This window comes from Nelusetta ayraudi, unplaced genomic scaffold (genome assembly GCF_046127955.1).
Source record: "Nelusetta ayraudi isolate G7.1 ecotype Tasmania unplaced genomic scaffold, CSIRO-AGI_Nayr_v1 ptg000048l, whole genome shotgun sequence".
NCBI classification, from domain to species: Eukaryota; Metazoa; Chordata; class Actinopteri; order Tetraodontiformes; family Monacanthidae; genus Nelusetta; species Nelusetta ayraudi.
Window position 1 is genome coordinate 9,700,650 of NW_027466098.1, and position 23,527 is coordinate 9,724,176.

At 47.6% G+C, this 23,527-nt stretch overlaps 1 protein-coding gene across 2 annotated transcripts in view; it reads left to right on the forward strand.

The window, feature by feature from the left end:
* Positions 1-1,407: 1,407 nt before the first annotated feature.
* The window catches only part of LOC142895280 (homeobox protein cut-like 1), a 68,175-nt gene continuing 46,055 nt past the window's right edge, over positions 1,408-23,527 (forward strand). For both annotated transcript variants that reach the window (XM_076036189.1, XM_076036190.1), the window contains exons 1-2: positions 1,408-1,541; positions 19,821-19,931. In XM_076036189.1, coding sequence (XP_075892304.1) covers positions 1,479-1,541; positions 19,821-19,931 — 174 coding nt within the window. In that variant the 5' untranslated portion in view covers positions 1,408-1,478. The remainder of the gene's footprint in view (positions 1,542-19,820; positions 19,932-23,527) is intronic.

Here is a 23,527-nt window from a genome sequence, read left to right on the forward strand (position 1 = left end):
TGGGGTGCATCTCCCTCTCTCTCTCTCTTTCTCTCTGTCTGTGTGTGTTGGAAAGTGGGGTGGGGGCGGGGTGGGTGAATGTCAGAGGCCATGGTCAGCAGGACTGATGCCTCTAGAGCAGTCAGGGTCCAGCACATTGCTCAAGGTCAGTGCAGCCATGGATATGTATGCACATTGACAGTCTAACCACCAGGCTCCCCCGGCGCAGAAACAACTTGACAATATTAAAAAACAGAAATCTCATTTGAATAACTAATCTGACCCTCTCAGCCACAGAAGATAAAGCCTGAAAAACATCAGGCACATAAGAATTCTCAGACGACTCTGCACAACACACGAACACAAAACCACCAACCCTGTGCCAAGTCTGACTCCACTCCATCTTTTACCTATTCTTAAAAGGCCAAGTTCAGCTGGTGCTCAGCAGCCCTGCTTTGGTGCATATGCTGAGTTTGTACTATACACCAGAGGCAGGCAGCTCTTACTTCTAAGAATAAAAACATGCACATTTGTAGAATATAAGTTTCTTTTAAACAAATTACTGGATATAGTTGAATTTTGTTACTTCCAATTGAAAAAGATCTGGGGCCTTACTTAGCCTTTAGAAATATGAGAAGTCCTAATTACTCACATGCCAGCATGATTTTTTAAATAAAAAAACAAACATAGGATTTTTGTTTTCAAATCACACAACACTGATTGGAATTTTAAAAAATCATATCAGAATCTACCAAGGTGGGCCTAACAAACAGTATTTACATTTGATTTTCTTTCTTATCAGTGATAAGTTACAGCTATGCTTTTTCCCCCTGAAAGAACAAGATTAACGTAAATTAATTTGTTTAATATACTTAAAAAAAAATAAGTTTAAGTTCATCAAAAAGGCTTGAAAGCCTTAACTGTTGGGGGAAAGTTAAACATTATAATTCAAACTCCAAAACATTTATATTTAAAATGTTACATTGATTCTGAGAAGACAGGAACTTATTATTGATGAAGCCTAAATAAATAATTAGATATGGGGCCGAATCACCTTATTGCTCAGTCTCACAACATATATATATTTAATTGCGCTATCTTATTAGATATAGCTTGCAAATTATCTCTTCGTATTTTATTTTTACATGACGTTGGCTGCCCAAAATACGCAATAAACACCAAAAGTTGAACATCTCTCACGGATCAAAGGGTCGTTCGCACTTTCCTACATTAGATCGCATTTAACTAAAGAACGTTTTACAGTCCGTTCTGTTATTTACCTGCAATATTTGAATGCCGATAAAAGGCTATTTAAGCAATTATAATGGCGTTATTAAGGCAACACTGTGGCGTGGTGACTCCGTTCCGGATCAGTCCGCTGCCGCCGCGGGAAGCGGAAGTGATCCAGTCCGGGTCTTCCGGGTGCCCGGTCCTCTCCACTGAACTCCAACCCTCGCGCTCTCTATCAGCATCTCATTCCTGTCTCAATATGTCTCAAGATGGCGGCCAATGCAGGATCGATGTTTCAATATTGGAAGCGCTTTGACTTACAACAACTACAGGTCAGTCCAACCTTTTGCTCAAACCGCGTAGCCTCCATTCGCCTCGGCCGCCTCGTCTCTGTCGGCCCGCCGCGTTTGTCGCCCTTTCGGCGGCCGCCTCGTAGGTTGTTTCGGGAGAGAATTCAAGACCTCTTCCTCACATTGATGAAAGTGGCTCTCTCGCTGATCAGAAATTGATCCTCTTTGTTCAATTCAACATCGATCGGACACTGCAACCGGCCGAGCCGGGGCGACGCCGCGGGGATGCGCCGAAATAAAAGCAAAATAGCCGGGCTTCGGCGGAGGGCTTTCGCTCGGCTACCTTTATTGCGTGTTCAACAACTTTTAGTAGAGCGAGTAGCCGTAGTTAGCCCGACGCTTTAGCCGTTGTAAGGTTGGATAATTTGGGGGAAAAAATAAGTGCGACTCATTATACGGTGGCGCTGTGGTGACACCAACCGTTGAGACGGCCAGCTCAGACAGACAACAGTGCTTCGCTTGTACGTCTTTTCCCCCTCTCTTTACTGTCAGAATGGGAAGTTTATTGTTTTATTTTTTACACGAATGAAAACATTAGCAGCCTTATCGGCTAACGGTTTCCGAACATGTTTTTTTTTTTTTTCAAAGTCGTCTCCGTAATTAATGGTTGATCAACTCGGACGATTTTCTCCCCCCCCCCCCTCTTGTTTTCCACCCCCCCTCCGACGGCAATTAGTGAGCTTTTTAAACAGACGTTGCCACGTCTGTGGAAGCCGACGGGACGGTGTTTGTTGTTGACGGGATGCTTTTAAAATGAAATGTGAAAATGGGAAACGTCGCAACCGCGGCGTTGATTCAAAAAATAAATAAATAAAAAAAACTCCTGAAAATGCCTCGGTGTCGTGCACGCGACTTATCTATTCTCGTGCACGGAAGAGATCCACGGCACGGCAGGCAAAAAAAGAAAAAGAAAAGAAAAATATCGGGCCTATTCACTGTGTGCGTGCGTGAGCGTGAATATGGCTTGTGTGTGTATATTAGAGCGTGTTTGACCTATCACAAGACAAGGCAGACAATGGCACTTTTGTGGCTTTTTTCCCCTCTCCCGTGGCATTTAACGCGCATTGCTGAATTTCAAATCACAATTTATGAATTATTATTAGTTGGCCCCGTCGCCTTCATTAACATAAGATCGCCGGCTATGTAGGCTAAGCCCTAATTGCTCATACACGTCGTAAAAAGTGCACAGGCATGGGATTTACAAACTTTTATTTGGGTCACGGTGCCCCCTCTGACTGAGGGGAAGACAAAAGGACAGTGAGCAAGTGAGTCTTCCCAGCGGGCTTTGTGCCGCACTCATGCCACATCACCAAGGATTCACTTCTCCTTATTTTTTTATTTGATCCTGTGCGGTCCTCCTACTCGTGCCCCCTTGTTCATGAATTATGTAAAAAAAAAAAAAGAAGAAGAAAAAAAAATTGAGACTGCTTTCCATTTTTTTCAACCTCCACCACTATCTATCTCCCACCCTCTTCCTGCCCCCCCCCCCCCCCCCCCCAATCTATCCTCCCTCCCTCCTCCCTGGCCCTTCACCCGGCTTTCACCCATCTCGCCCCGCTACAACTGGTGTGTATGTGAGTGTGAGAGAATTTGTCTGAGACCAGTCTTTCTATTTTTTTTCCCCTCTCTCTCTCTCTCTCTCTTTCTCTCCCTCCTCCCTCTTCGCGGATTGACTGCCAGCCAGCGCGGACAGTGAAGGCACTGCCAGCAGCCAGGACATGAAAAATGCATCGCATAAGTTTGTGATAAGGCCCTGGGTAATTATGGCAAAGGCCCCTATCACAAGCGATTAGTCAGGACAGTGAATCTGAGCGTGTGCAAAAAGCCTGGCGGTTGGCAGGCCTGTCTGCAGGATAGGAATCAGTTGGAGCTTGTGTGTGTGCGTGCGTGCGTCCGTGTGTGTGTGTGTGTGTGTGTGTGTGTGCGCGTGTGCACAGAACTGCTCAGAACATTCACTGTCTATTATTGATGACATCTTATTTACTCTCCCTCCTACTGTGAGGCTCCTGGAGGAAAGCCTTCAGAGGAGAACCTTTTTTCTTCCTTCTTCCCCCCTCACAGTTTCTGATAATCATGTGAGGTTAGTATGATCTGATCACAGTCTACACATGGCCTTGTCAGCCGGTCTAGTCCCCCCTCTCATTTGTGTCTTCCCCTGTGATTGGACGGACGACGTTTTTTTTTTTTTTTTTTCAGATCCCCGCAGCCTGTGTTGCAGAGACGCCCTCTCTTTCTTTTCCGTTTTATTTCTTTTGATGATGAAAATCCCAACCAACCTGCGTCGTCCGTGGCGCTAAGGCTGTCACGGCGCGCTATATTCCTCCGACTCCGTCTGCTGATGTTCATTAAAATCCTATTTGATCAGCGCGTCCCATTCCATGCGCAAGGAAACTCACTAGGTGGTTGTTACAGGACAGAGAGTGCTTTGAAACAGCACGGCGAGCTGTTAACTTGTCTTTTTTTCTGCATGCCCCGCTCCCCGCCCGCCCGCCTGCCTGCCTGCCTGCCTCGCCACCGCCACTACAAACACAAATGGGTGCAACAGTGATGCTTTTAGCAAGGTCTCACACACTTGCAAAATGGATCAGTGATTCAGAGATGATGGCGGGGTGACAGTGAATTACAGATGGAGGAGGCTTTAACGTCTGTAATCCCCGTCCGTCCATTACAGAGTTGAGTTTCTTTCGAGGGGATCATCACTCTTCTGTCCTGTTGTTTTTTCTTTTTTTCTCCCCCCCTACTCCTCCTCCTCCTCTTTTTTTTTCCTCCCTTAAAACCCAGTCAAGCAGTTTGCCGGAACGTTGTGTCTCTACTTGAGAGCGACAAGAGATTTGGGCTTCATTATGAGGCAACCTTAAAGAGACATGGGTGAATATAGCAACAGCCTAAACCTATACCTTCTATAGGCCTGAAGATTGGCACCAGATCTTTTTGTCTGTAAGCGACTCCCCACTTAGGCCCTAATAGTTTTCATCTCACCTCATAACATTTCCCGGAACAAGGCGCCCTAGAGCTAGTTTAAAGAAAACGTGTCTCACGTTAGCACTCGGCTAAGTGGCGACGTGAATGAAAAGGGACCTAGCCGTCGCTCACTCGCTCGCTCGCCACCTCCGAATGGTAAATTTAGGAAAAGGGGCTCCGTAAGTCGATCCCGTCGCAGTGGTCAGTGGCAACCTGAGTGGTTTAAATCTCTCAGCAACTGGCCTGCTGTTGTCTGGAGGAGTTTTAGTGTTAATTTATGAGCCGCTTGTCTGAACTCACTGGTGGGATATTTTTACCCCTCTGTTGCTGCACAGGCTGGGGGAGCACAGAGGAAGGGGCATCACGTCATGCTTTTACTGTAGCCAACCACTTCTCTGCCCAGTGACAAAAAAACCTGGCGTCGGGACTGAGGTTTCACTGTGTGTCAGTGGGTGGTGAGCGACTAAGCATGAGTCAGAGGGAGAGGGACGAGTGCATGTCAGGTCTTTGGTGTGCCCTCGGATACTTTGGTCAGGGCGATGTCATCCCGCTTTCTAAGAGGTTAGAGTGCAGCCTTATGAATGATACACCATAGGACGAGTGGAGAAAGTGCAGCTTTTAGAAAACCAAACCTCAGCCCCGACTTTCCGCCCCCCCCCCCCCTCTGTTATCAGCGGCTAATTCCCCAGCAGAGGCCCGACTCTTAAGTGATTTAGTGTTCTTCACACTGGCGCTCAACTTCTTCGTTCTCCCTTTGCTTTGTAAGAAAAACCTTCACAGGCCCGAGTTAATCTGATTTCAAACTTTTCAAAAAAAAAAAAGTTTGTTTTCCCTTGTGCAAATCTCTTCGGTTAATTGAGTAGTTTTACTGTGCTTGATAAAAGAGGAGTCTGACCAATATTGCTTGATGTTTGAACAAAAGATGAAAAGCACTTAACAGAAGTCTAAAAATAGGACTACCAAAACAGATGGAGTCAGCAGCTCTTAATGCAGGTTTTATACCAGACCGTGTAACAGACATGTTTCCTTTTAAAACCTGAGGGCCTCGATGTCTCCTCACATATAAAAAAGATTTATTTTTAAAAACAAAATTCAACTTTTCCTTCTTAAAAATCCCAATTTACATTTTTTAGTTAACTATATATATATTTTGAGTTAAACTGACTCTTCGTGTTGCTTGTGTTAAATAATGCAGACGGCAAATAAATGATTCATTGAAATGTTAAAACGCACAATTAAAAATATTTTTATGCTGTTGTATGTTTTAAAAATTCTCGTCCACATTTAATTCACAAAAGTACTACTTATTAAACCTGGTCAAACATTGTACTCGTGTTAGCCATCAACTTCCTGTATTTTTCCAAACTCTAGTTTTTCTATAGTTTTTACACTGTAACTGCAAAAATAGGCCTGCAACAGCCATGTTACATTTGCCTACTGCTGATGTCTTCTGCGTGCACTGATCGTTCAAATGATTTGAACAGCTGCTTTTATGGAGTATTTTTTTTTATCTTTTTAGATTAAAGTTTCAGGGTTTTCTGTTTGTTTTTCCCCCCAAGGAAAACACGAACGTTACATTAAAGGGCTCAGGTTAGACTGAATACACTCCATAATCATCCTAGCTGTTACTCTTTGTTCACTTCCTTGACTGCTGCTGTATAGTGCAGTTTCAAAACCCATAGTTAGTTTGTTCTAAGGCAAATCAGTTTCGTAATACTTTTATTGCTTCAAATATTAGATTTCCACATAGATTTTAAATCCAATCCTACAAACAAACAAAATGTGCTTCAGTCAGCCATGAGTAATACTGCATTTGTCTAAATATAACAATTGACTTTTTTTTAGTTCAGCTCCCATTTTGGAGGAGTCGGTCGAAAAAGAATATGCGACAGACATGTATGTTTAATGTGGCACATAACGTCCCTTAAAAAAAAAAAAAATCTTGCTCTATGATTGTGACTGCAGGGCACTAAAGCACTGTAATGTGACAATACAGATTAAGCTTCCACGCAACACCCAGTAACAAGAGCGCAGGGGGCGCTTTCAGGAGACCTACTTTCAAACTGCAGGCATTATTTACAAACCCACTTGGACTCGTTCTCACCTCCAGCATCATAGAGTTTCACTGTATCTCATGACAGAAGCATCCATTATCCTGCCGCGCCGTGTTCCAGCAGAGAGCACGTCTTACCGACTCACTTTGGAATTTGCTGGTCCTGGTTAGACATTATTGTTCATTTATTGAAAACCTGAAACTTTACCCCCAGGCCAGGCTACCCATTTACAGTTTTATCATCTTTTATATTAAGATGCATTCTCTTAATTAAGCCAGGAACCCTGCAGTCCTAAGAAAAAGTATGTTTTCTTTCATTTATAAAATGAGCGCTATGGTTGCACCTGGTAACAATACTATCCAGTCAAACACATCTTTTTACTTCCTGTTTATGTTTGAAATGTTTGCATCACGTTTCCATTCGGTTGTCATTTGATTTAGCTACATCGCTAGATAATGGAGTTTTATTGGGAACGTCCCCATGTAACCGAGTGCAGAGTAAACATATTTGCTGAAACTAAAAAACACTTTTTCATTCTCGTTGTTGTGATCGAGTAATATTCTTGTTGAAATTATTTGAGCAAAATGTCTTTCGTTTATTTCGTTAATTTTTCCGTTTATTATTCCCCCAAATCAACCAGGTGCCCATTTCGTTGACATTTACATTAAGCTTGTAGTTCTAAAAAAAAAAGCTAAATGAAATCCTTGAAACCGTGAAGCTCAGAAGATGGTTGTGTTGCTTGTTGTATAGGAAACAGTTTCTGACTGGTCATCGGTTATCAAATCATTGACTTGAGTTTTCAGTAATAGATTATCCTCGTCTACCATTCTCATGCTCCAGAACTGTTTTACAGTGCGCATGCCGCGCATGAGGATCAGCATCGACTCAGGAAACCAAAGAAATATGTGTTGAAAGGAAGAAGAAAAAAAAACCCCTTTGAATCATGACAACTGTGCTGAAGAGCAGACATAAAGCAGCAGAGGAAATCTGAGCTTTTAGAAACCATTTGATTTGCCTGTTGTGGTGCCGATTTCCAGCAAGCCGGGCCTGGATGAGATCTGGAGTATTTTGAGGAGCTAAACAAGATGTTAACATGGAAATATAAACAAAGGCAATGGACCAGAAAATAAAACAGAGCCCCATTTACACAAGGTACCACAATGTGATAATTTAGACCAACTGACGTTTGCACAGTCGGGGCCAGCGTTTGAAAGATTTCTGACAAGTTTGGCTGTGCTCACTGCCGAGTTTAAAGCCAAAGCGGTGCCGCGTTTAGTTTCGACAAATGCTTCTTGCTTCATACCGTCTGACTGGAGTAGACAAGCTTTTTAGTGAACAACCTGCCCAAGCTAATTTTAGGCATGTTTATCTGACTTTTTTTTTTTTTTTTTAACGACTCTGAGCTAAATAGAGCCTAAGGATCTTTATGAGCAGACCTCATCACATGTCAACCCATGACCACTGTATCAGTGTCCTTTTTAGATCATTGACCAAAGGTATTGAATTCAAATAGGCCTATTGGTGTGTCCTAATGGTCCCAGTATTGAATTATGATATTGGAATGGGCTGATGGCCTCAGGATTGAATTATGATATTGGTGTGCTTCAGCCTAATGCTCCTCAGTATTGAATTATGATATTGGTGCACTTTGATGGTGCGGGGATTGAATTATGATATGTCTTGCTATCTGCTAATAGCTCACTGCTTGTAATTCTCAATGTCAATCATGGCCCCACACGCCAGACCCGAAGGCTTGGCCTTCGAGCTCACCCAGTCAGTCACGTCGCGCTGGTTCGACCAGCGACCTTCAGACTCCGTTCCTGCTCCACTTTCTCCTCCCCTTCTTCTTCTTCAGCCCACCCCGTTGAACACACTCGCTTTTTGCAGACCAATAAAGTGCCATTTAACTTATGCTTAAGCATGCAGCTCATTGTTTATGTCCACGCACTAGCTTGTAAATCCTCCCCGTGTAGCTCTGCAATAAGGGGATGGAACAAACCTTTACTTGTCCTCCGAGCTGTGAGGCGATGATGTGTTTGATTTGCGTGTGGATTTTGTAATTCATACGTTCCCAAGGATGGCGGCGCGCAAGCAGTGGAATCCGGGGCGAACTCGGTTCCTGTTAGCGTCCACACCTTCGCACTGTTTATGTCAAGTGAGCTCATTCCCACTTTGGTAATTTAAAGCAACCAGAGCAGCGATGGGTCCCGCTGCCAGCTTGCGGAGTAAATGGACGACCTGCTTCTGTGTCAGCCCTCTAAAAATAACACAGACGTGCTGGCTGGGCTCAGCAGAAAAACTACCACCGATTATGATGATTCAACTACCCTGTATTCACAGGTGCGTGTCTATTGGGTGGGCAGAGGGGCGTTTATGCTTACTGGATTCTTCTGCGCAATCGGCAGAGCTGCTCGTCGCTCCACAGTTCTGCACGTTTCATTTTAATTTTGTGTCCATGAAGAAAGGTGCTTGTCTCAAGATCAGCAAACCCCCAGAACGCAGGACTCGACTTTTGTTTTGTCTTCCAAAAAAGGTGCCGAATGGCCGCGCAAATGGCGCGGTTATGTGTACGTTGAATTGGTCAGACAGCCCCAGCCAGGACCTCAACCTCCCTGTGACACTTTGACCTGAGCAGCTGTCAGACTGGAGCCACGGTTCAGAGGTGGTCTGACCCCGCAGCCCTCTGTCTGACCTGTCCTGTCTGACTGGCCTAACCTTTAGAACCAACCCATAATGACTCCGCCATCTGTCTTTGCCTTTAACAACCCCCCAAGCCTCCTTGAACTTGAACTTGTCACGGAGAAAATGTTCTCGCAATTAGCCAGAGCCATTTCCACCCCTACTCTTATTTTATTTTTTTTTAATGTTTGCATGCATAAATAATACAGTTAATAGTTTTTCTGACTTGTAAAAAAAAGGAGAGAGAAAGTTGTACATCGTCTGCGTAGCTCGTCTGTACCGCGTTTAAGCCTGAGCTGTGTAGCTGGCCAACTCATTTTTTAAAAGTGAGAGTTGTTCTCTCGAGGAAGGGGGGAGGGGCGGGGGAGGTTGGGACTTTTGTGTTTAGTAGACACAGGCTCATCCGCTGACTGCTGTCTGACCCTGAGTTCAGCAGCATGGTTATTAATAGGCCCAGAGGCCTCAACTTCCAGGAGGCCCTCTGATCAGATCCAGATGTGGAATGAAAGGGGACGGCTTCGACGTCGACCCGTCCATGTTTCACATGGAGCAGAAAGGTGGGGAGATGGGCATTAGCGGCGTATGATAAAGAGTGGCGAGGGGGAGGGGAGGGACAGGAGACCTTTTCACAGCGGGAGTGTGTTTTGTGAGTCTTTGTCCTCTCGACTGCGTGTGTGTGTGTGTGTGTGTGTGTGTGCGTGCGTGCGTCTGTGTTTTGTTTTTTTCCCTTCTGCGTTCATTACACCCTCTGCCCTAAAACCAAAAGACTATAAAAACGTATGGCATCGCCATGGTGACCATAATAAGTACCTATAAAACAGCGTGTAAACTGTGAAGTAAGACAAACAGACTAGAACAGCCCTGACTGGCTGGCTGGTTGGCCGGCCGGCTTGCTGACTGAATGGCTGCCTTCCGCCATAAAACTATTTGAGAGCCAGACTGAAGGAATGCCTTGGAGGCTGCTGTGGCTGTCACGACACATGAAAGGATTAGGCTCTGTGTTTTATCTCCTCTTTATCTGATGCTAATGGATAAGCTGAGTGTAGCCTATCATCTGACGCTCAGGCCGGGGGTTTGATGTTTTAGCAGGGTGACGGTTTGTTGAGTTGACCGCTTTGGTCTATTGATTGCTGTTTGATGGTTTTGATATGTAGGCTGTGTGGAACAGGTCAAGTCTTTTATGCAGTGGAGGCTCCAAATAGCTTTTAGCTGTCCTTCACTCCCCCCCCCCCCCCATTACTCAAGTGGTTCGTTTGATGTTTGTATCAATCAATAGAAAACAGCCTGAGCTTTTACACATGCTCCATCCTGCTTCTCGCTCGGCGCAATTCCTCCTTCATCAGCACGCTTGGCTTTCTAGCACATTCTCACAACGCAGAATAAATGATATAATTACAGCCCATTACGTAGCCTAATGCAAGCTAATTATTCTGTCATTACTGTAAGGATTAGCCATGCCCATTCTCCCCTTTTCTTGCTGCGTTTCCCTCCCTTTTTCCACTCAAAAGTTGTGCAAGCTGAGCAGAAAAACTCTGGCTCATAAGGGCTGAGTAAGACTTAGCCCCCCGGGACTCGCGCTGTTGACGTTGATCGTATAGACCATGGGTGTCAGACTTGGTCAAAATGCTTGGTGGTGCTAGGAGATGGTGACAGCATGGGCCAGACACATTAAAAAGTCGAGATGAAGCTGAGCTAATTGGACATTTTGATATATTCTGCTGATTTATTGCTCAAAGTAAGCATGTTGCTTTTGTTGGCTGGAGCACAACTGGAGTGGATGTGTTTTTATCAGGCATTTTGGACATGAGGGGATACAACAGGTTGACCAGATAAAATTTAAAGATGGATTAGGGCATTATGCAAAATAAAAAGGGGTTGTGCCAACTAAGGTTGCTTTGGAGCAGCACAGAGATTTCTTTATCAGGGCCTGAATCTGTTGTGTCGGGCTTTTTGGTAGTCCCAAAAAAAATTCTGCAAGGTTTCATACATTTCCCCATTGTTAGCAATTGCAGACTTTTATCAGCACTAGACTAATTTAAATTTTTATTAACGTGCTACCTCAATAGCTTCAAGCCAAGTCTCTATGGCTTTAACGTTAGCAGCTCCATCTGTATATAGCAAGGTGGATAACAAGCTAACAATCTAAATGAGGCGAGTCCGAATCTGCAGAGTTGAGTGAGATTTCATCTCCAAATGTCCATGCATAATTTGAAACGTTCTCCCAAACAAGGTCCACATTTCAAATAGTGCGAGTGGTCGGGTTTGCTGCGCTAAAGATGTTCTGGTTTGAAGACCGTGCTGTATTTGCCAATTTGCCACCATTTAGCTACTCCTATCGTCCTTTTACACACAAAAGATGAATAGTTTTATTGCCACATAATGAAAAAAGCATGCAATGACATAAGCAGCTAATAACCGATAAATTTATTTGATGATATCTTATTGTATTATCGACCCTCCCACCCCCGCCCCCAATCCCTTATAGCCCACTGCTCACTATCTAGTGATGATTACTGGTGTGTCCATTTGATGTAATGTTAACCACGGTGTCAACTGTTGGCCAAGTCCTTGAGATCCGGGCCTGTATATTTGCTCCAGGCCTTGGAGGGCCCCACTCCTCTCTCCCGGACTTGATTAATCCCTATCGCCCCTCTCCATGATCGCAGTTTCCATTTTTTAGTCCATATCTGTGCACTCATCCCCTCCCCAATCTCCTCTCACTGGCACAGAATGGCTTCCTGGCAGAATGGAGGCATTAATTCAGGGATGAGAGGTGTGATACTCTCTCTCTCTCTCCTCTCTCCCTCTCTGTAGTTCTCTCCCTCTCTATCTGTGCTCTGTTTGTAATGCGTGGCCTTTATCGTAGCTGAAACAGCTCACTACCCTCTGATCCTATCTCAGATCTCAATATCCTAGCCGTTCCACCCTGTAAACGCAGGGATGAAAAATCTTGCCCTTTCACCAATGCATTACACCCCGAGCATATCGCCGTACCCCCCCTCTATTCCCCGCCGCACCCGCCACACCACTCACCCTCGGTGACACGGGCCTCCGGCTAAACTCTAACCCCTGCAAAAGCGCGAGCCAGTCATCTGCATCTTCTCCACGCCCCGCACCAGTCTCAGCCTTATCACATTTGTATCCCATCGGCGGCCTCCGGAAGTCCTGCTGTCCGACGATGGGTCGAGCGAAATAATGACTAGTTTCTCCGCAAGCTTCAGGAGAGTTGGGTCTTGGATGTAGAGGGAGATAAAACAACAGCCAGGCCTCTCAGCAGAGGAACACGGATCAATACAAACGAGGCTGCTGTGTAAAAAGGCCGCTTTTGATCCGGGCTTGCGTCAGCGTCAGCGAGGTGAGTCTCGACAGCTCCTGTGCTGTTGGTAGATATGGATCTGTGTTTAAAAAAAGGAGCAAAACGCTCAGGGACCGCAAGCATCTTGTTAGACTGCGGAGCGCGCTAGGATAACCCCCCCTCCGCCTCCCCCTCCCTCACCCCCTTCCACCACCGCCGCCGCCGCCCCCCCTTGCCCCCAAATGCTGCGCGCAGCAGGCACAGATGCACGCGCAAAGTTGCATAAACGCGCATGTTTTTCAGGCCTCGCTTGTCACAGCCGAACTAAGTGCGTTGGCTTGCGGTGAAGGAAACTTTGGCAGACTTGCCATCCATTGGATGGTGGAGGAGACTCGGGAGGATGCGACGCGCGTCTCCCAACCCCCATGTGGTTTGAGCGAGCGGCGTCTGCCGCCACGTTATTTTTATTTTTATGTATTTTTTTTAAGGTTCCGCACCCTGCTACGGCAGAGGCACGCAGGCACGCAGGCAGGCAGGCACGCAGGCAGGCAGGCAGGCAGGCAGGCAGGCAGGCAGGCAGACATGGAGCTGCGGTTGTAGTCTCTTATCTGCGCCGCTGTTGTGTTTTGAGGGGGCGTGCCTGTGATCTGTGATCATGTACCGTGTCGTTGTAGCGAGCGTGGCTTGTCGCTCCAGACTGAGATGCCACCCCGCGTCCCCCTCCAACCCCGTCCTCCCGACACACACACACACACACACACACACACACACACACACACACACACACACACACACACACACACACACACACACACACACACGCAGACGCCGAACACTCAGCCGCATAGAAGGTGAAACGCCATGAGGGGAGGAAGAGGAGGGGCTGAGGTAGAGCTCCCAGATTTCCAGATAAGACGTCTTTCCAGACGCCTCTGCTGTTTACTATTATAACCACATAACAGCCTCAGACATGTCGGAGATAAAAGGGGAGATTAGTGGCCTCAATGACAGAATGGAAAACTTGATCGTGATCATTGCCTTTGTCCCGAACGCCAAACGTAAGGGAGGCAGAAAGCATTTTCCACTCCGGGGTAAAAAAAAGACTTTTCAATATTAGCTCCCTCTCTTGTGCAACTAATTTGCCTGCATTGAGCAGGAGAAGTGGATGTATTTTTTGCCTCCCTTTCCTCACCCCCCCCCCCACCCCCCCCGGCCTCCTTCGGCGCCTTGTTTGAATTCAAGAGTGGCACTTCACTAGATTAATGCGTAAAACACGCAGCGAATGCGGAGCACTTAACCCACTTTGTGTTTGGACTGAAGGAATGGCGGTGTAAACAGCGTTTTTCGAGCGGTTCCCACTACCAATTATTCTCCCGCCAGCGCCACGCGGGGGCAAATCCCGGGGCCGGCGGATGGATCCCGCTCTCCTTCACTTCCCTCCCTCCCTCCCTCCCTCCCTCCGCGTTGCTCGGCTGGTCACAGACGGCAGCTGCAGTCGGATTGACTTCGCACTGTGTACACAACAATAACTTTGTTGTCATTCCAGCGGCCTATCTGTCTCGGCATCGCCGGAGCGTGAGGGCATTAGGAATTCCACCAAGTTTTGATACCTCAATTAAAGCACGCCCGTCTCCTGTTATCTCATTTAGTCTGAAGTCGATATGATTGGCATAATCAGACACGCCTGATTGGAGCCTCCCGTTTAATTAATCAGTCTCACTGTATCATCACCTGTGGCTCATTAGAGTAATTAGTGTGAATTAGTCAGATAGAAGGCCTCTCTCCGCCTGCAGACGAACGGAAGGGATTTCATTAGGCGAGATAAACGCCTGTTCGAACACCTTGGGTCTCGTGGCCAGCGGAAACGGGATTTGTTTTCCCCGCGACCGCTATCTGCCATTAGCGTGATTCCCACAGTGGCGCGGCGTCGGGGGATTCTCCGGCGCTAGCTGCGAACACGGCCCGGCCTGCCAAATTTTTTCGCCGGGCCGACCCCCTCCCTCCCGCCGCCCCCCCTTTTGAAGCAGACTTCGACGATAATGTGGAAAATTTGGGCTCCCCGAGTCACCGCGGCGGTCGGCGTGTGCGCTCATGTGAGAGCACACGCGTGTGGAGCCGTGCGCGGGGAGGCTTTCTTGGCCAAGTCGGTGTTGAAGTCTCTCTAGGGAGTGTTGGCAATCTGTTCCAATCGTCTTTACAGCTGACCAGACGACCAAATGAACCAGGACAGGGACTGCTGCTGTGGGCCAGTCCAGCCAAGCCAAGCAAGGCTGTTAGAGCAATCACACAGACATTACAGCCCACTTAATGCTCCCCTGCACACAGCATATTCCATCAGCTGCGCTAAAATAGACAGACAGTGCGGTCCTAACCAGCCGTGGCCAGATGCGAAGAATAGCGCCGGAGTTGATTTAAACAGTTGACTGAATTAACTCACCAGTTAAGTGGGATTGTTATTGTGAAGTTGAGCTTTGCAAAGTCAGGCCAAGGTGGGGTCACGGTGCGCTGGCCACGATGACTCAGACCCTCCCCCGCAACACAGTTTTGTATGAGCGTCGCTAAAGTTCTTAGCGCTCGTCTCTCGATCCTCGTTCCCCTCGAAGGTGAACTCCAGGAACGGCTTCAGGTTGTGCTCGCCAGAAAGACTCTTTCTTAAATCTGGTTTTTGTCTGTTCATTTGCATCACTGGCTGGAGCCGATATCAGATACGCGCGAGCAGCCGCGGCGGTCCTTAACTGACCCACATGTGCAATAGGAACAGTTCAGGGATGTGGCACGCTGCGCCGCTACGCTAACAAGTTAGACACTGGTCCCGGGGATCCGTTCCAGACTTGGAAGTCGGATTTGAAATTATATGGAGTCATGTACGTCGAACATATCTGATCTGGAGCATTCCTGCATGCACATGATGTTTTGCCATGTGTGCATCCTGCACGCATACCAACACATAATATATAACTATAATCTCTTTGGTATGCACAAAGTGTTGCCATTTCTGTTCACCGTCAGGACTTTTGATGGATTGAGACAGAAGTCGCCATTGCAGTCATTATAAAAATAAAAGGGCGCACTCTTTATCCATCTATTAATCTGTCCAGCGGCTATCTTTAGTCAGGACTGTAATATAAGCTGAGGCGTGGGTGTTAGCGAGGATCAGGTAATTGGGCTGATTGAGCGCTGAGAAAAGTCACTGCTAGGAATTTAAATCTGTCATGTAAGCGTCTATAATATCACACTAAATACGTGTCAGATGGTTTTTAACTGTGGACTTTCTGCTGTGATGCAAAAGTACAAACTTGTTTCACCTTTTCAGTCCCCCCTCCCCCTCCCCTCCCCCTAATGTTCTAAAACCAGATTTAGCACCATCATCAACATTATGTTCAACGCTTTGGCTGTTTTTGGCTCGTCCCATCGGAGCAAAACTGAACTAAGTCAAACAGAAAAAATGCTGAACTGAGGAGAAAAAAAAATCAGGTTTGCCCTTGAACAGACGTGATTCAGACGAGTCTGTCCTCCTAAAAAAAAAAAAAAAATCCTAGTTAAAGAAATGACTGCTGATAATCTCAAAACCTGCGATCTGGATATTGGTGAAATGATGAATGTCGTACTCCGAAGTGCGTGGCCTAAATTGGAAGCACTAGCGGTCTCCTGGTGGTTGAACTTGATGTGTGCAAACAAAGGGTTGGCAGTGTGGGATTTTGCACTTTCCGATGTTGCGCTCTATCAGCAAGATGAGTGTGGAGTCTGCCCCGGTTGTCTGCTGATGTGGGCACAGAGTTTGCTGCATAGTCAAAACTTGACGTGGTCTGATGGTCCATTTTTTTGGGGGGGGGGGATTTTTTTTTTTTCCACACCATGCCTGTACTTATTTGCCCATTTGGCATCAAATCAGTTCTCTTCCATCCATGTGTGGTGTGTTTATTTAGCTTTGCAGTAAGACTTGTTTTTTTTTTGTTTTTTTTGGAATGGGGATTTGGTAACACATTGGCTATGTGCAGGGCTTTTGGAAAAGGGATTGGATAGAATCAAGGGCGTGAGGGATTGGCACATGACCTCCTAAAGCGGGATCCCAGTGGAAGACTGATTATTCCTAAAGCGGAGCCCGTTAATCGATTCATGTGAACGGATTTGCTGATTGTGTGGAATTAAATTCTGACTTTTGCTTAAATGTGCGTGGATGAAAATAGAATCGGCTCAACTTGTTCATCTATGAAAGTGTATGATGATGACGATTAATAATAATAATAATAATAAAAAAAAGAAATAAAAAAAAAAAACACCATCAGATTATGACCGCTTTTCCGGCAGGCCAAACATAATAGAATAAGAAAAATAGGGATGATTTCAAAGAAATGTTTAAACAGACAAACTTTATTGCATTGCGTCGTTTTAATGTACTCAATGAAATTGCTATTGCAATTCTACCACCATACCCGTGTTGTGAAAGTTCAATGGTCGCCAATGTATCTTTGTTGAGGATGTATTGCCTTGGTTGCTGTTTGTTTTTTCTGATTCCAGATCAGACTTTCAGCGGCGCTGCTCCACTGATTTATTGTGCTTAAAAGATTGTGGAGAGTGAAAAGCCTGCAGGCCCAATTCATCATCTTGTGATTAAGATCTGCCAGCGACTAATATCTGTTAATATCATTAACCGACTGGGCTTCAAAGTCTTGTTCCTGTATCTAATCTTTACCAATATAGTAATTACACCTCTGTCCATGATCTGGAGCATTCTTTTTTTTCCCTTTTTTTTTTGACAATTAATTTAACCTGATTAAAATTTATCGGGCCTCCCTCCTTTCATCGGGCATTGCACAAGCCCGTGCGCACGCTCGAGTTCACTAACGGATAGTGCAGCTGCTCCATGGCCATGGGCAGACAGGCTGCTACATCAACTGCTCCATGGGCAGCGAGAGCAAGATGGCATGGAAGCAAATGAGCAGTTTTATTTTTACTTTTTTATTCTCGCGTCCTGTGCGGCTGCGGGAATTAAAAAAAAAAAGAAAAAAGAAAAACGGCAAAAAAAACAAAACAAAAAAAAACCCTATAGCAGAAGATGGCCGATCACCATTTGTCATATTTTTTTAATGGATTGTGGATTAAAAAAAGAGTTTAGGGCTGGTCAGGGAATTAAACTTAATGCTGATGGGGGGGGGGGATCTCCTAATTAGTACTTGATCACACTGTGTCTATAGAGGGTTGTGTGTGTGTTGGCGGAGGGGGGAGGGGTGGTGGTGGTTGGTGGGGGGCGGGCAGTGAGTGATTTGGGTTGGTGGGCTGATGTGTGCGCCGAGCGCGTTTTGGGACCTTGTCAGCACACTGAGCCACAAGGGCCCCTGTGGTAATGTGTGTATTAAATGATTAGTGTGTTAGTTAGCATAACGGCCCTTCAGCAGCGTTTAATCACTCTCAGGGGTGGGCGGCCTCACAGGAGGTGGATGGCGAGGTGGATGGGGAGGGTGGGAGGCAGGGAGGCAGGGAGGGGCGGGTGAATAAGGGAGAGATTGGAAGAGGAGTGGAGGAGCTCGACCGGTTGAATGAGTGAGCGGATGATCTGTATCAAGAGAGGGAGGGTGGGAGGGGGGGGGGGGAGCGCGACAGAAGGCAAGAATCCAACAGAAACATAATCCAGCAACACTCAGCCGCGAGAGATAACAATCTTTACAAGGCTCCGGCGTCTTGTTAATGTCAGCATTTGGTCCGTCATCTGGAACCAGTCCCATAAATAGCTATTAATAACAATGCGAAATAAAGGCGGGCCGTTCCCTCAGCCCTGGCAACGCCGCTGTTGTTGATAATTGTGTGTGTGTGTGTGTGTGTGTGTGTGTGTGTGTGTGTGTGTGTGTGTGTGTGTGTGTGTGTTGTGTGTTGTGTGTTGTGTGTGTGTGTGTGTTGGGGGGTGGTGTTAGTCCGCCTGGCGCAACCAGTCAATAATTGTTACAAAGTGTGTAAGTGTTTTACCGCTGCTAGTTACGGTCTGTTGCTGCGCAGGCTGTCAGGCCCGACACGGTGTTAACTGTTACACTGCATAGCTCAGATGTTGCTCACGCTGGTGGTGCCAGGCCAGTTTTTTTTTTCTTCGTCTTTTTTTTCCCCCTCTCCTCCCCTCCCCCTCCCCACCTCACCTTCACGCGGTCTGTCGTAATATTGTCGTCTTTTGTTTTTCATTCAAATGTACATTTGTGTGTTTTGCTGCCCCGTCGCTCACTGGCGAGGGTGAGCGGAGGCGGGCCAGCTCGACTGCAGGACGTCTGCAAGCTCGCGTGTCACAGCACAATTTTTGATTTTTATATATATTTTTTTTACCCTTCATCCCGGACTTTAGCTTGGGAGCCTCGTGTGATGAGCAGCTCTTTGTTATTAGCCTCCAGCGAAACACTTGTCGTGAGCTTCCCGTTACGCCGGTGCTCTGTTGTGCCGTCCATGTTTGGAAGAGGTCATGCGCTGGTCTCAGGGGCTCCAGCAAACATCTGGCTGCTGCTGTTAGCGCGAACTTAGGGCTGCCGTTGCTAAGGTGGCAGTTTCCTTTGCAGAATCACAAAGAGCTGTTTTCTAGAACCATGTCTTCGAGCACGAGGATGGAGTTTTTTATCGCTTCATTAGCTGCGTTTCCATGACCCGTAGAATTGCGTAAAACCTAAATATCGCAATAAAAACTTGTAATGGAAACACCCAAACTTCGAGAAACCACTTGACTATGGCTAAAAGGTTTTTACGCTCTCATGAGGTGGTTTTTCCAGACGTGTCGATATCGAGGTATATCGCAAAAGTGTCATTTATGCATCACCGGACGTGACATACGTGGTCACGTGACCAGTTCACTTCAAGTGAAAATGGTGCATTATGTTTGGACGGAGGAGGAGACAGAATTCTTTATTTATTTACTTTTTTTTTACAACTAATCAAAGAGAAAAATAGAACAACCGTTCCTGACAGCAAACAGACGTACCCAAACGAGATCAAACGTAGTTCTCGTAAATCTCGAGGGACGAGATTTTACAAGAATTAAGGCGAATGCGCTTCACACCGTTCAATGGAAAACGCCTGCAAATCGCAATTGTACTTTATCGCTTTTATTTTGCGGGAAAACTGTTGTGGAGTTCACGTTGAAAAATCACTGGTAAAGATAATTTCCAAATAACATAATCCTGTGTCATACAATATGTGCCCTTTAAATGTGAACGATTTCAAAGAATCCTCAGCTGATTACCTACGTGTGCCCCTCCTCCCGCAAGCTAAAAATGTCGGCGTGCCTCTTGTGTTGTGTTGCAGAAAGAACTAGACGCCACCGCCACGCAGCTCGCCAACAGACAGGACGAGAGCGAACAGACCAGGAAGAAGCTGATCGACCTGAGCCGCGAGTTCAAGAAGAACACACCTGAGGTGAGACGAGCCGGGTTGCCGGCGGCGGTCGGCGGGGCGCATACGGCGCCGCCGCATCTCTTTTGACAGCGACGGTGATTATTTACTGGGAGGGCGGGAGGTTGGTTGGGTGGGTGGGGGGAGTCGACGGCACAAAGATCCCGGCTTGCCTCCCAAAATAGTCTCTCCATTAGTTTCCCTGAAATCCTAAAGAGACAAAACAGAAAACCCCTCAGGAGTTTGTATTATCTGACCTACTTCTTACATGTGCGTCCGCCAGTGTGTATGCAAGGGGGAGAAAGGAAGACGACGAGCGCGGGAGGGAGGGAGGGGAAGAGTGGAGGGACAAAAAAAAGAAAGAGAGAGAGAGAGAGTGTGATAACACTACTAAGTGGGATCAGGAGGGAATTCTGTCCCGCTCCTGCGTTCCCGTCACTCCTCCTGGGAATATTTGTTTCATCTCCGTTACCACGGCAACACTTTTCCTCTTTTTTTTTTTTTTTCCTTTTTTAAACCGCACAGTGAAAACAAAGTATTGTCGTGTTATTATTGGTAATGTCACCATGGTGAATTATTGATGGCCCGGCCGTGAATTATGCATGAGCCGAGTAGACGGCGGGGCTTGAAAATCGTCAACTCTCACCGGAGTCGGCAGCGGCGGCGGCGGCGGCGGGCCCGTCGGAGTTGCCACGGGACGAGGACATGTGACTATTGACTTAAGTGTGCCGCCCACACGGTTACAGGAGGAACACACACACACACACACACACACACACGCGCGCACGCACGCAGGAGCAAAGCTCTACCTGCACACACACACACACACATACACACACACAGAAACGCTGATTTCACATTCATCTGTAATCAGATTTTTTTGGAGCACGTACAGTGGAGGGTGGGGGTGGGGTGGGGTGGGGCGGGGGGGGAGATACGCACGCAAGGAAAGAAAAAAACACGCGGTGGGGAGGAGGGGGAGGAGATAGCCTAGATCACAGGACGGCACACACGCATTCATCAGCGTAACAAGGCTGTGATTTAGGAAGGCTCCTCTGGCGTCTGTGTGGCCCCTGGCATCTCCCCGGTATGCGGAGGAGGAATCCGAGCCAGGCCAGACGAGCGACAGAATTCATTACAGGGCCGCAGCGAGAGCTCGATGGGAGTCGGCAGCGAAAACTTCCCGGCGTCGGTGGAGGACTCGTCGGCGTCGGTGCTGCAACAGGCGAAAATGCGCCGCTTCGTTTACGTGCGATCGTCTCGTGTTGTTCTCCCCCCCCACCGCCCCCCCCCCCTTCCCGCGTACGTGCGCGCGCCGGAGCGGCCCCGCCGAGCGGGCGGGCGGGCGGGCGAGCGAGCGGCGCTGTCAGCTCTCTGTGGTCTGCACCAGTCAGCGGAGATCACAGTCACATCAGATCAGACTGCATTAGGCTGAGCGGGAGTCCTCCTCTGATCCATTATTCAGCAACCAGGAGACTGGCCCACGTTGACTGTGTCTAGTCTGCTGAGCTGTACTCGGCTTGAACTGCACTCACGGTCTGCATAATAACGCACGGCACGCTCGCTCGCGAGCATCCGCACGCGCACGCGCAAACACACACACACACACACACACACACACACACACACACACACACACACACACACACACACACACACACACACACAAGCGGGGGGGGGGGGGTTGTAGCATTTTGGAAACGCCGCAAAGAAATGCAGCGTGAAAATAAAGTTTTCATTATTCATTAGCACTGACACAGACGTTTTTTTTCCCTTCCTCTTTTTTTTCAAAACTACATTTCAGTGCCTCCCTAAGTTGTCTGAATTATTCATTTAGTTTTTAATTCCCCCCCCCCCTCCTCTCTCTCTTACTCTCTCTCTCTTAGTTAGTCTAAGACTCCACCGCCGCGGCGTTATAAAGGCGCAGGGTGGGAGAACGGGTTGTAAAATGTCCCAAAGATTGCTAGCCAGAGGCAGCGGTAGTAAAACAACTTCTCTCCCTCTCTCTCCCTCGCCCTCTCTCTCCCTCTCTCTCCCTCTCTCCCTCTCTCCCTCTCTCTCTCTCTCTCTCTCTGTGTGCGTGAGGGGCGAGCGCGCGCACACACACGCGCTCGTGTTTAGCTGCGGGCCAGACAGACAGCGAATGGGAGTTCCATACTCCCTGGAGGATTCCTCGGGCTGGCCTGTCTGCTGTCTGCCGGCAGCTCACACACCAGCCATCCATCTCCTGCTGCCTGCCGAGGCCCCCCCCTTCCCCAACCCCCCATCCCCATCCCTACACACACACACACACACACGGATTGACCATGGTGTCTGTGTGCATTGTTATGTTATACGGTCATAAATCTTTGGAAGTGGACTGGGCAGTGGGTGGGTGGGGGGAGTGGACGGGCAGGGGGGGCGCAGCGGCTCCCCTCTCCAACGTCATCCGGATGCGTTAAAGCCCAATCCAACTTTGAAAACGACAAGGATTTCTTAATGAGAGGTCAAAGGTCGAGGCCAAGATAAACAGCAACTTCAAACTGTGGTGGTTTTTTTTTTCTTTTTCCCGGCAAAAATGACGACAGCGATGCCCTTCTCAGCCGACCCAGTCTCAACAAACGTTCAACATGGCGATTCCGCCGAGGTTTTAATTATCAGGACGGGGACGGGGACGGGGGGACTTGAAGGCCAGACTGCTTTATATCACACAGGGTCATTTTTTCTTTTTTTTTTTTTTTTTTCCTTGTCACTGTTTTTACGTAAATGTTTAGATAAATCCCGAGCGGCTACGTGGACACGGGCAGACAGTCGTCGCATTTGTCACGTCGCGACTCTGGAAATGTAGCTGCAGCAAATCCCCTCATCCGTTTAAAAACAGGAGCCGTCGGGACTTAATGAGAGAAAACGCGTTTCCGCGTGTAAGCGGAATCTAATGCAAATGACAGAGCTGCCGCTTGTTCTTTTGTGGACGCTTGTCACTCTCTCTCTCTCTCTCTCCCTCGTGTGTGTGTGTGTGTGTGTGTGTGTGTGTGTGTGTGTGTGTGTGTGTGTGTGTGTGTGTGTGTGTGTGTGTGTGTGTGTGTGTGGGGGGGGGGGGGGGGGGGGGGGGCGCGACTAAAAAAAAAAGCTGAGCATCAGAGCAGTGAGGGAGGGAGGGAGGGAGGGGAGGAGCTTATTATCCCCAGCAGGAGAATATTGAATTGGCCCCAGACAAACAGCAATAGTGACCCCTGATGAGGTAACAATGGGCCGGGGTCAGCGAGGTCACGACCTGTCCTCGGCCCCAGACAGGCAGCCCGTCTGGCTCGACCTGCGAGGAGGCCCGGCCCCCAGACGGCCGTCCCCGACTCAGCTCTTTTTTTTTTTCTTCTTCTTCTTTTATTTTGGAAAGACTCTCTGTGCCTCCGTCCACGAGGCTTTTAGGCTGCGAGGGGTTTTTCTAAAAGCCGGAGAGTCTCCTGAGCGCACATCTGCAGTTGCCCCACTTCACATCTTCATTAGGCAGTTTGGCGAGTGAGTAGGGGCGCGCGTCTGTCTGCCTGTCTGCCTGTCTGCCTGTCTGTCCGTCTGCCTGTCTGTCTGTGTGTGTGTGTGTGTGTGTGTGTGTGTGTGTGTGTGTGTGTGTGTGTGTGTGTGTG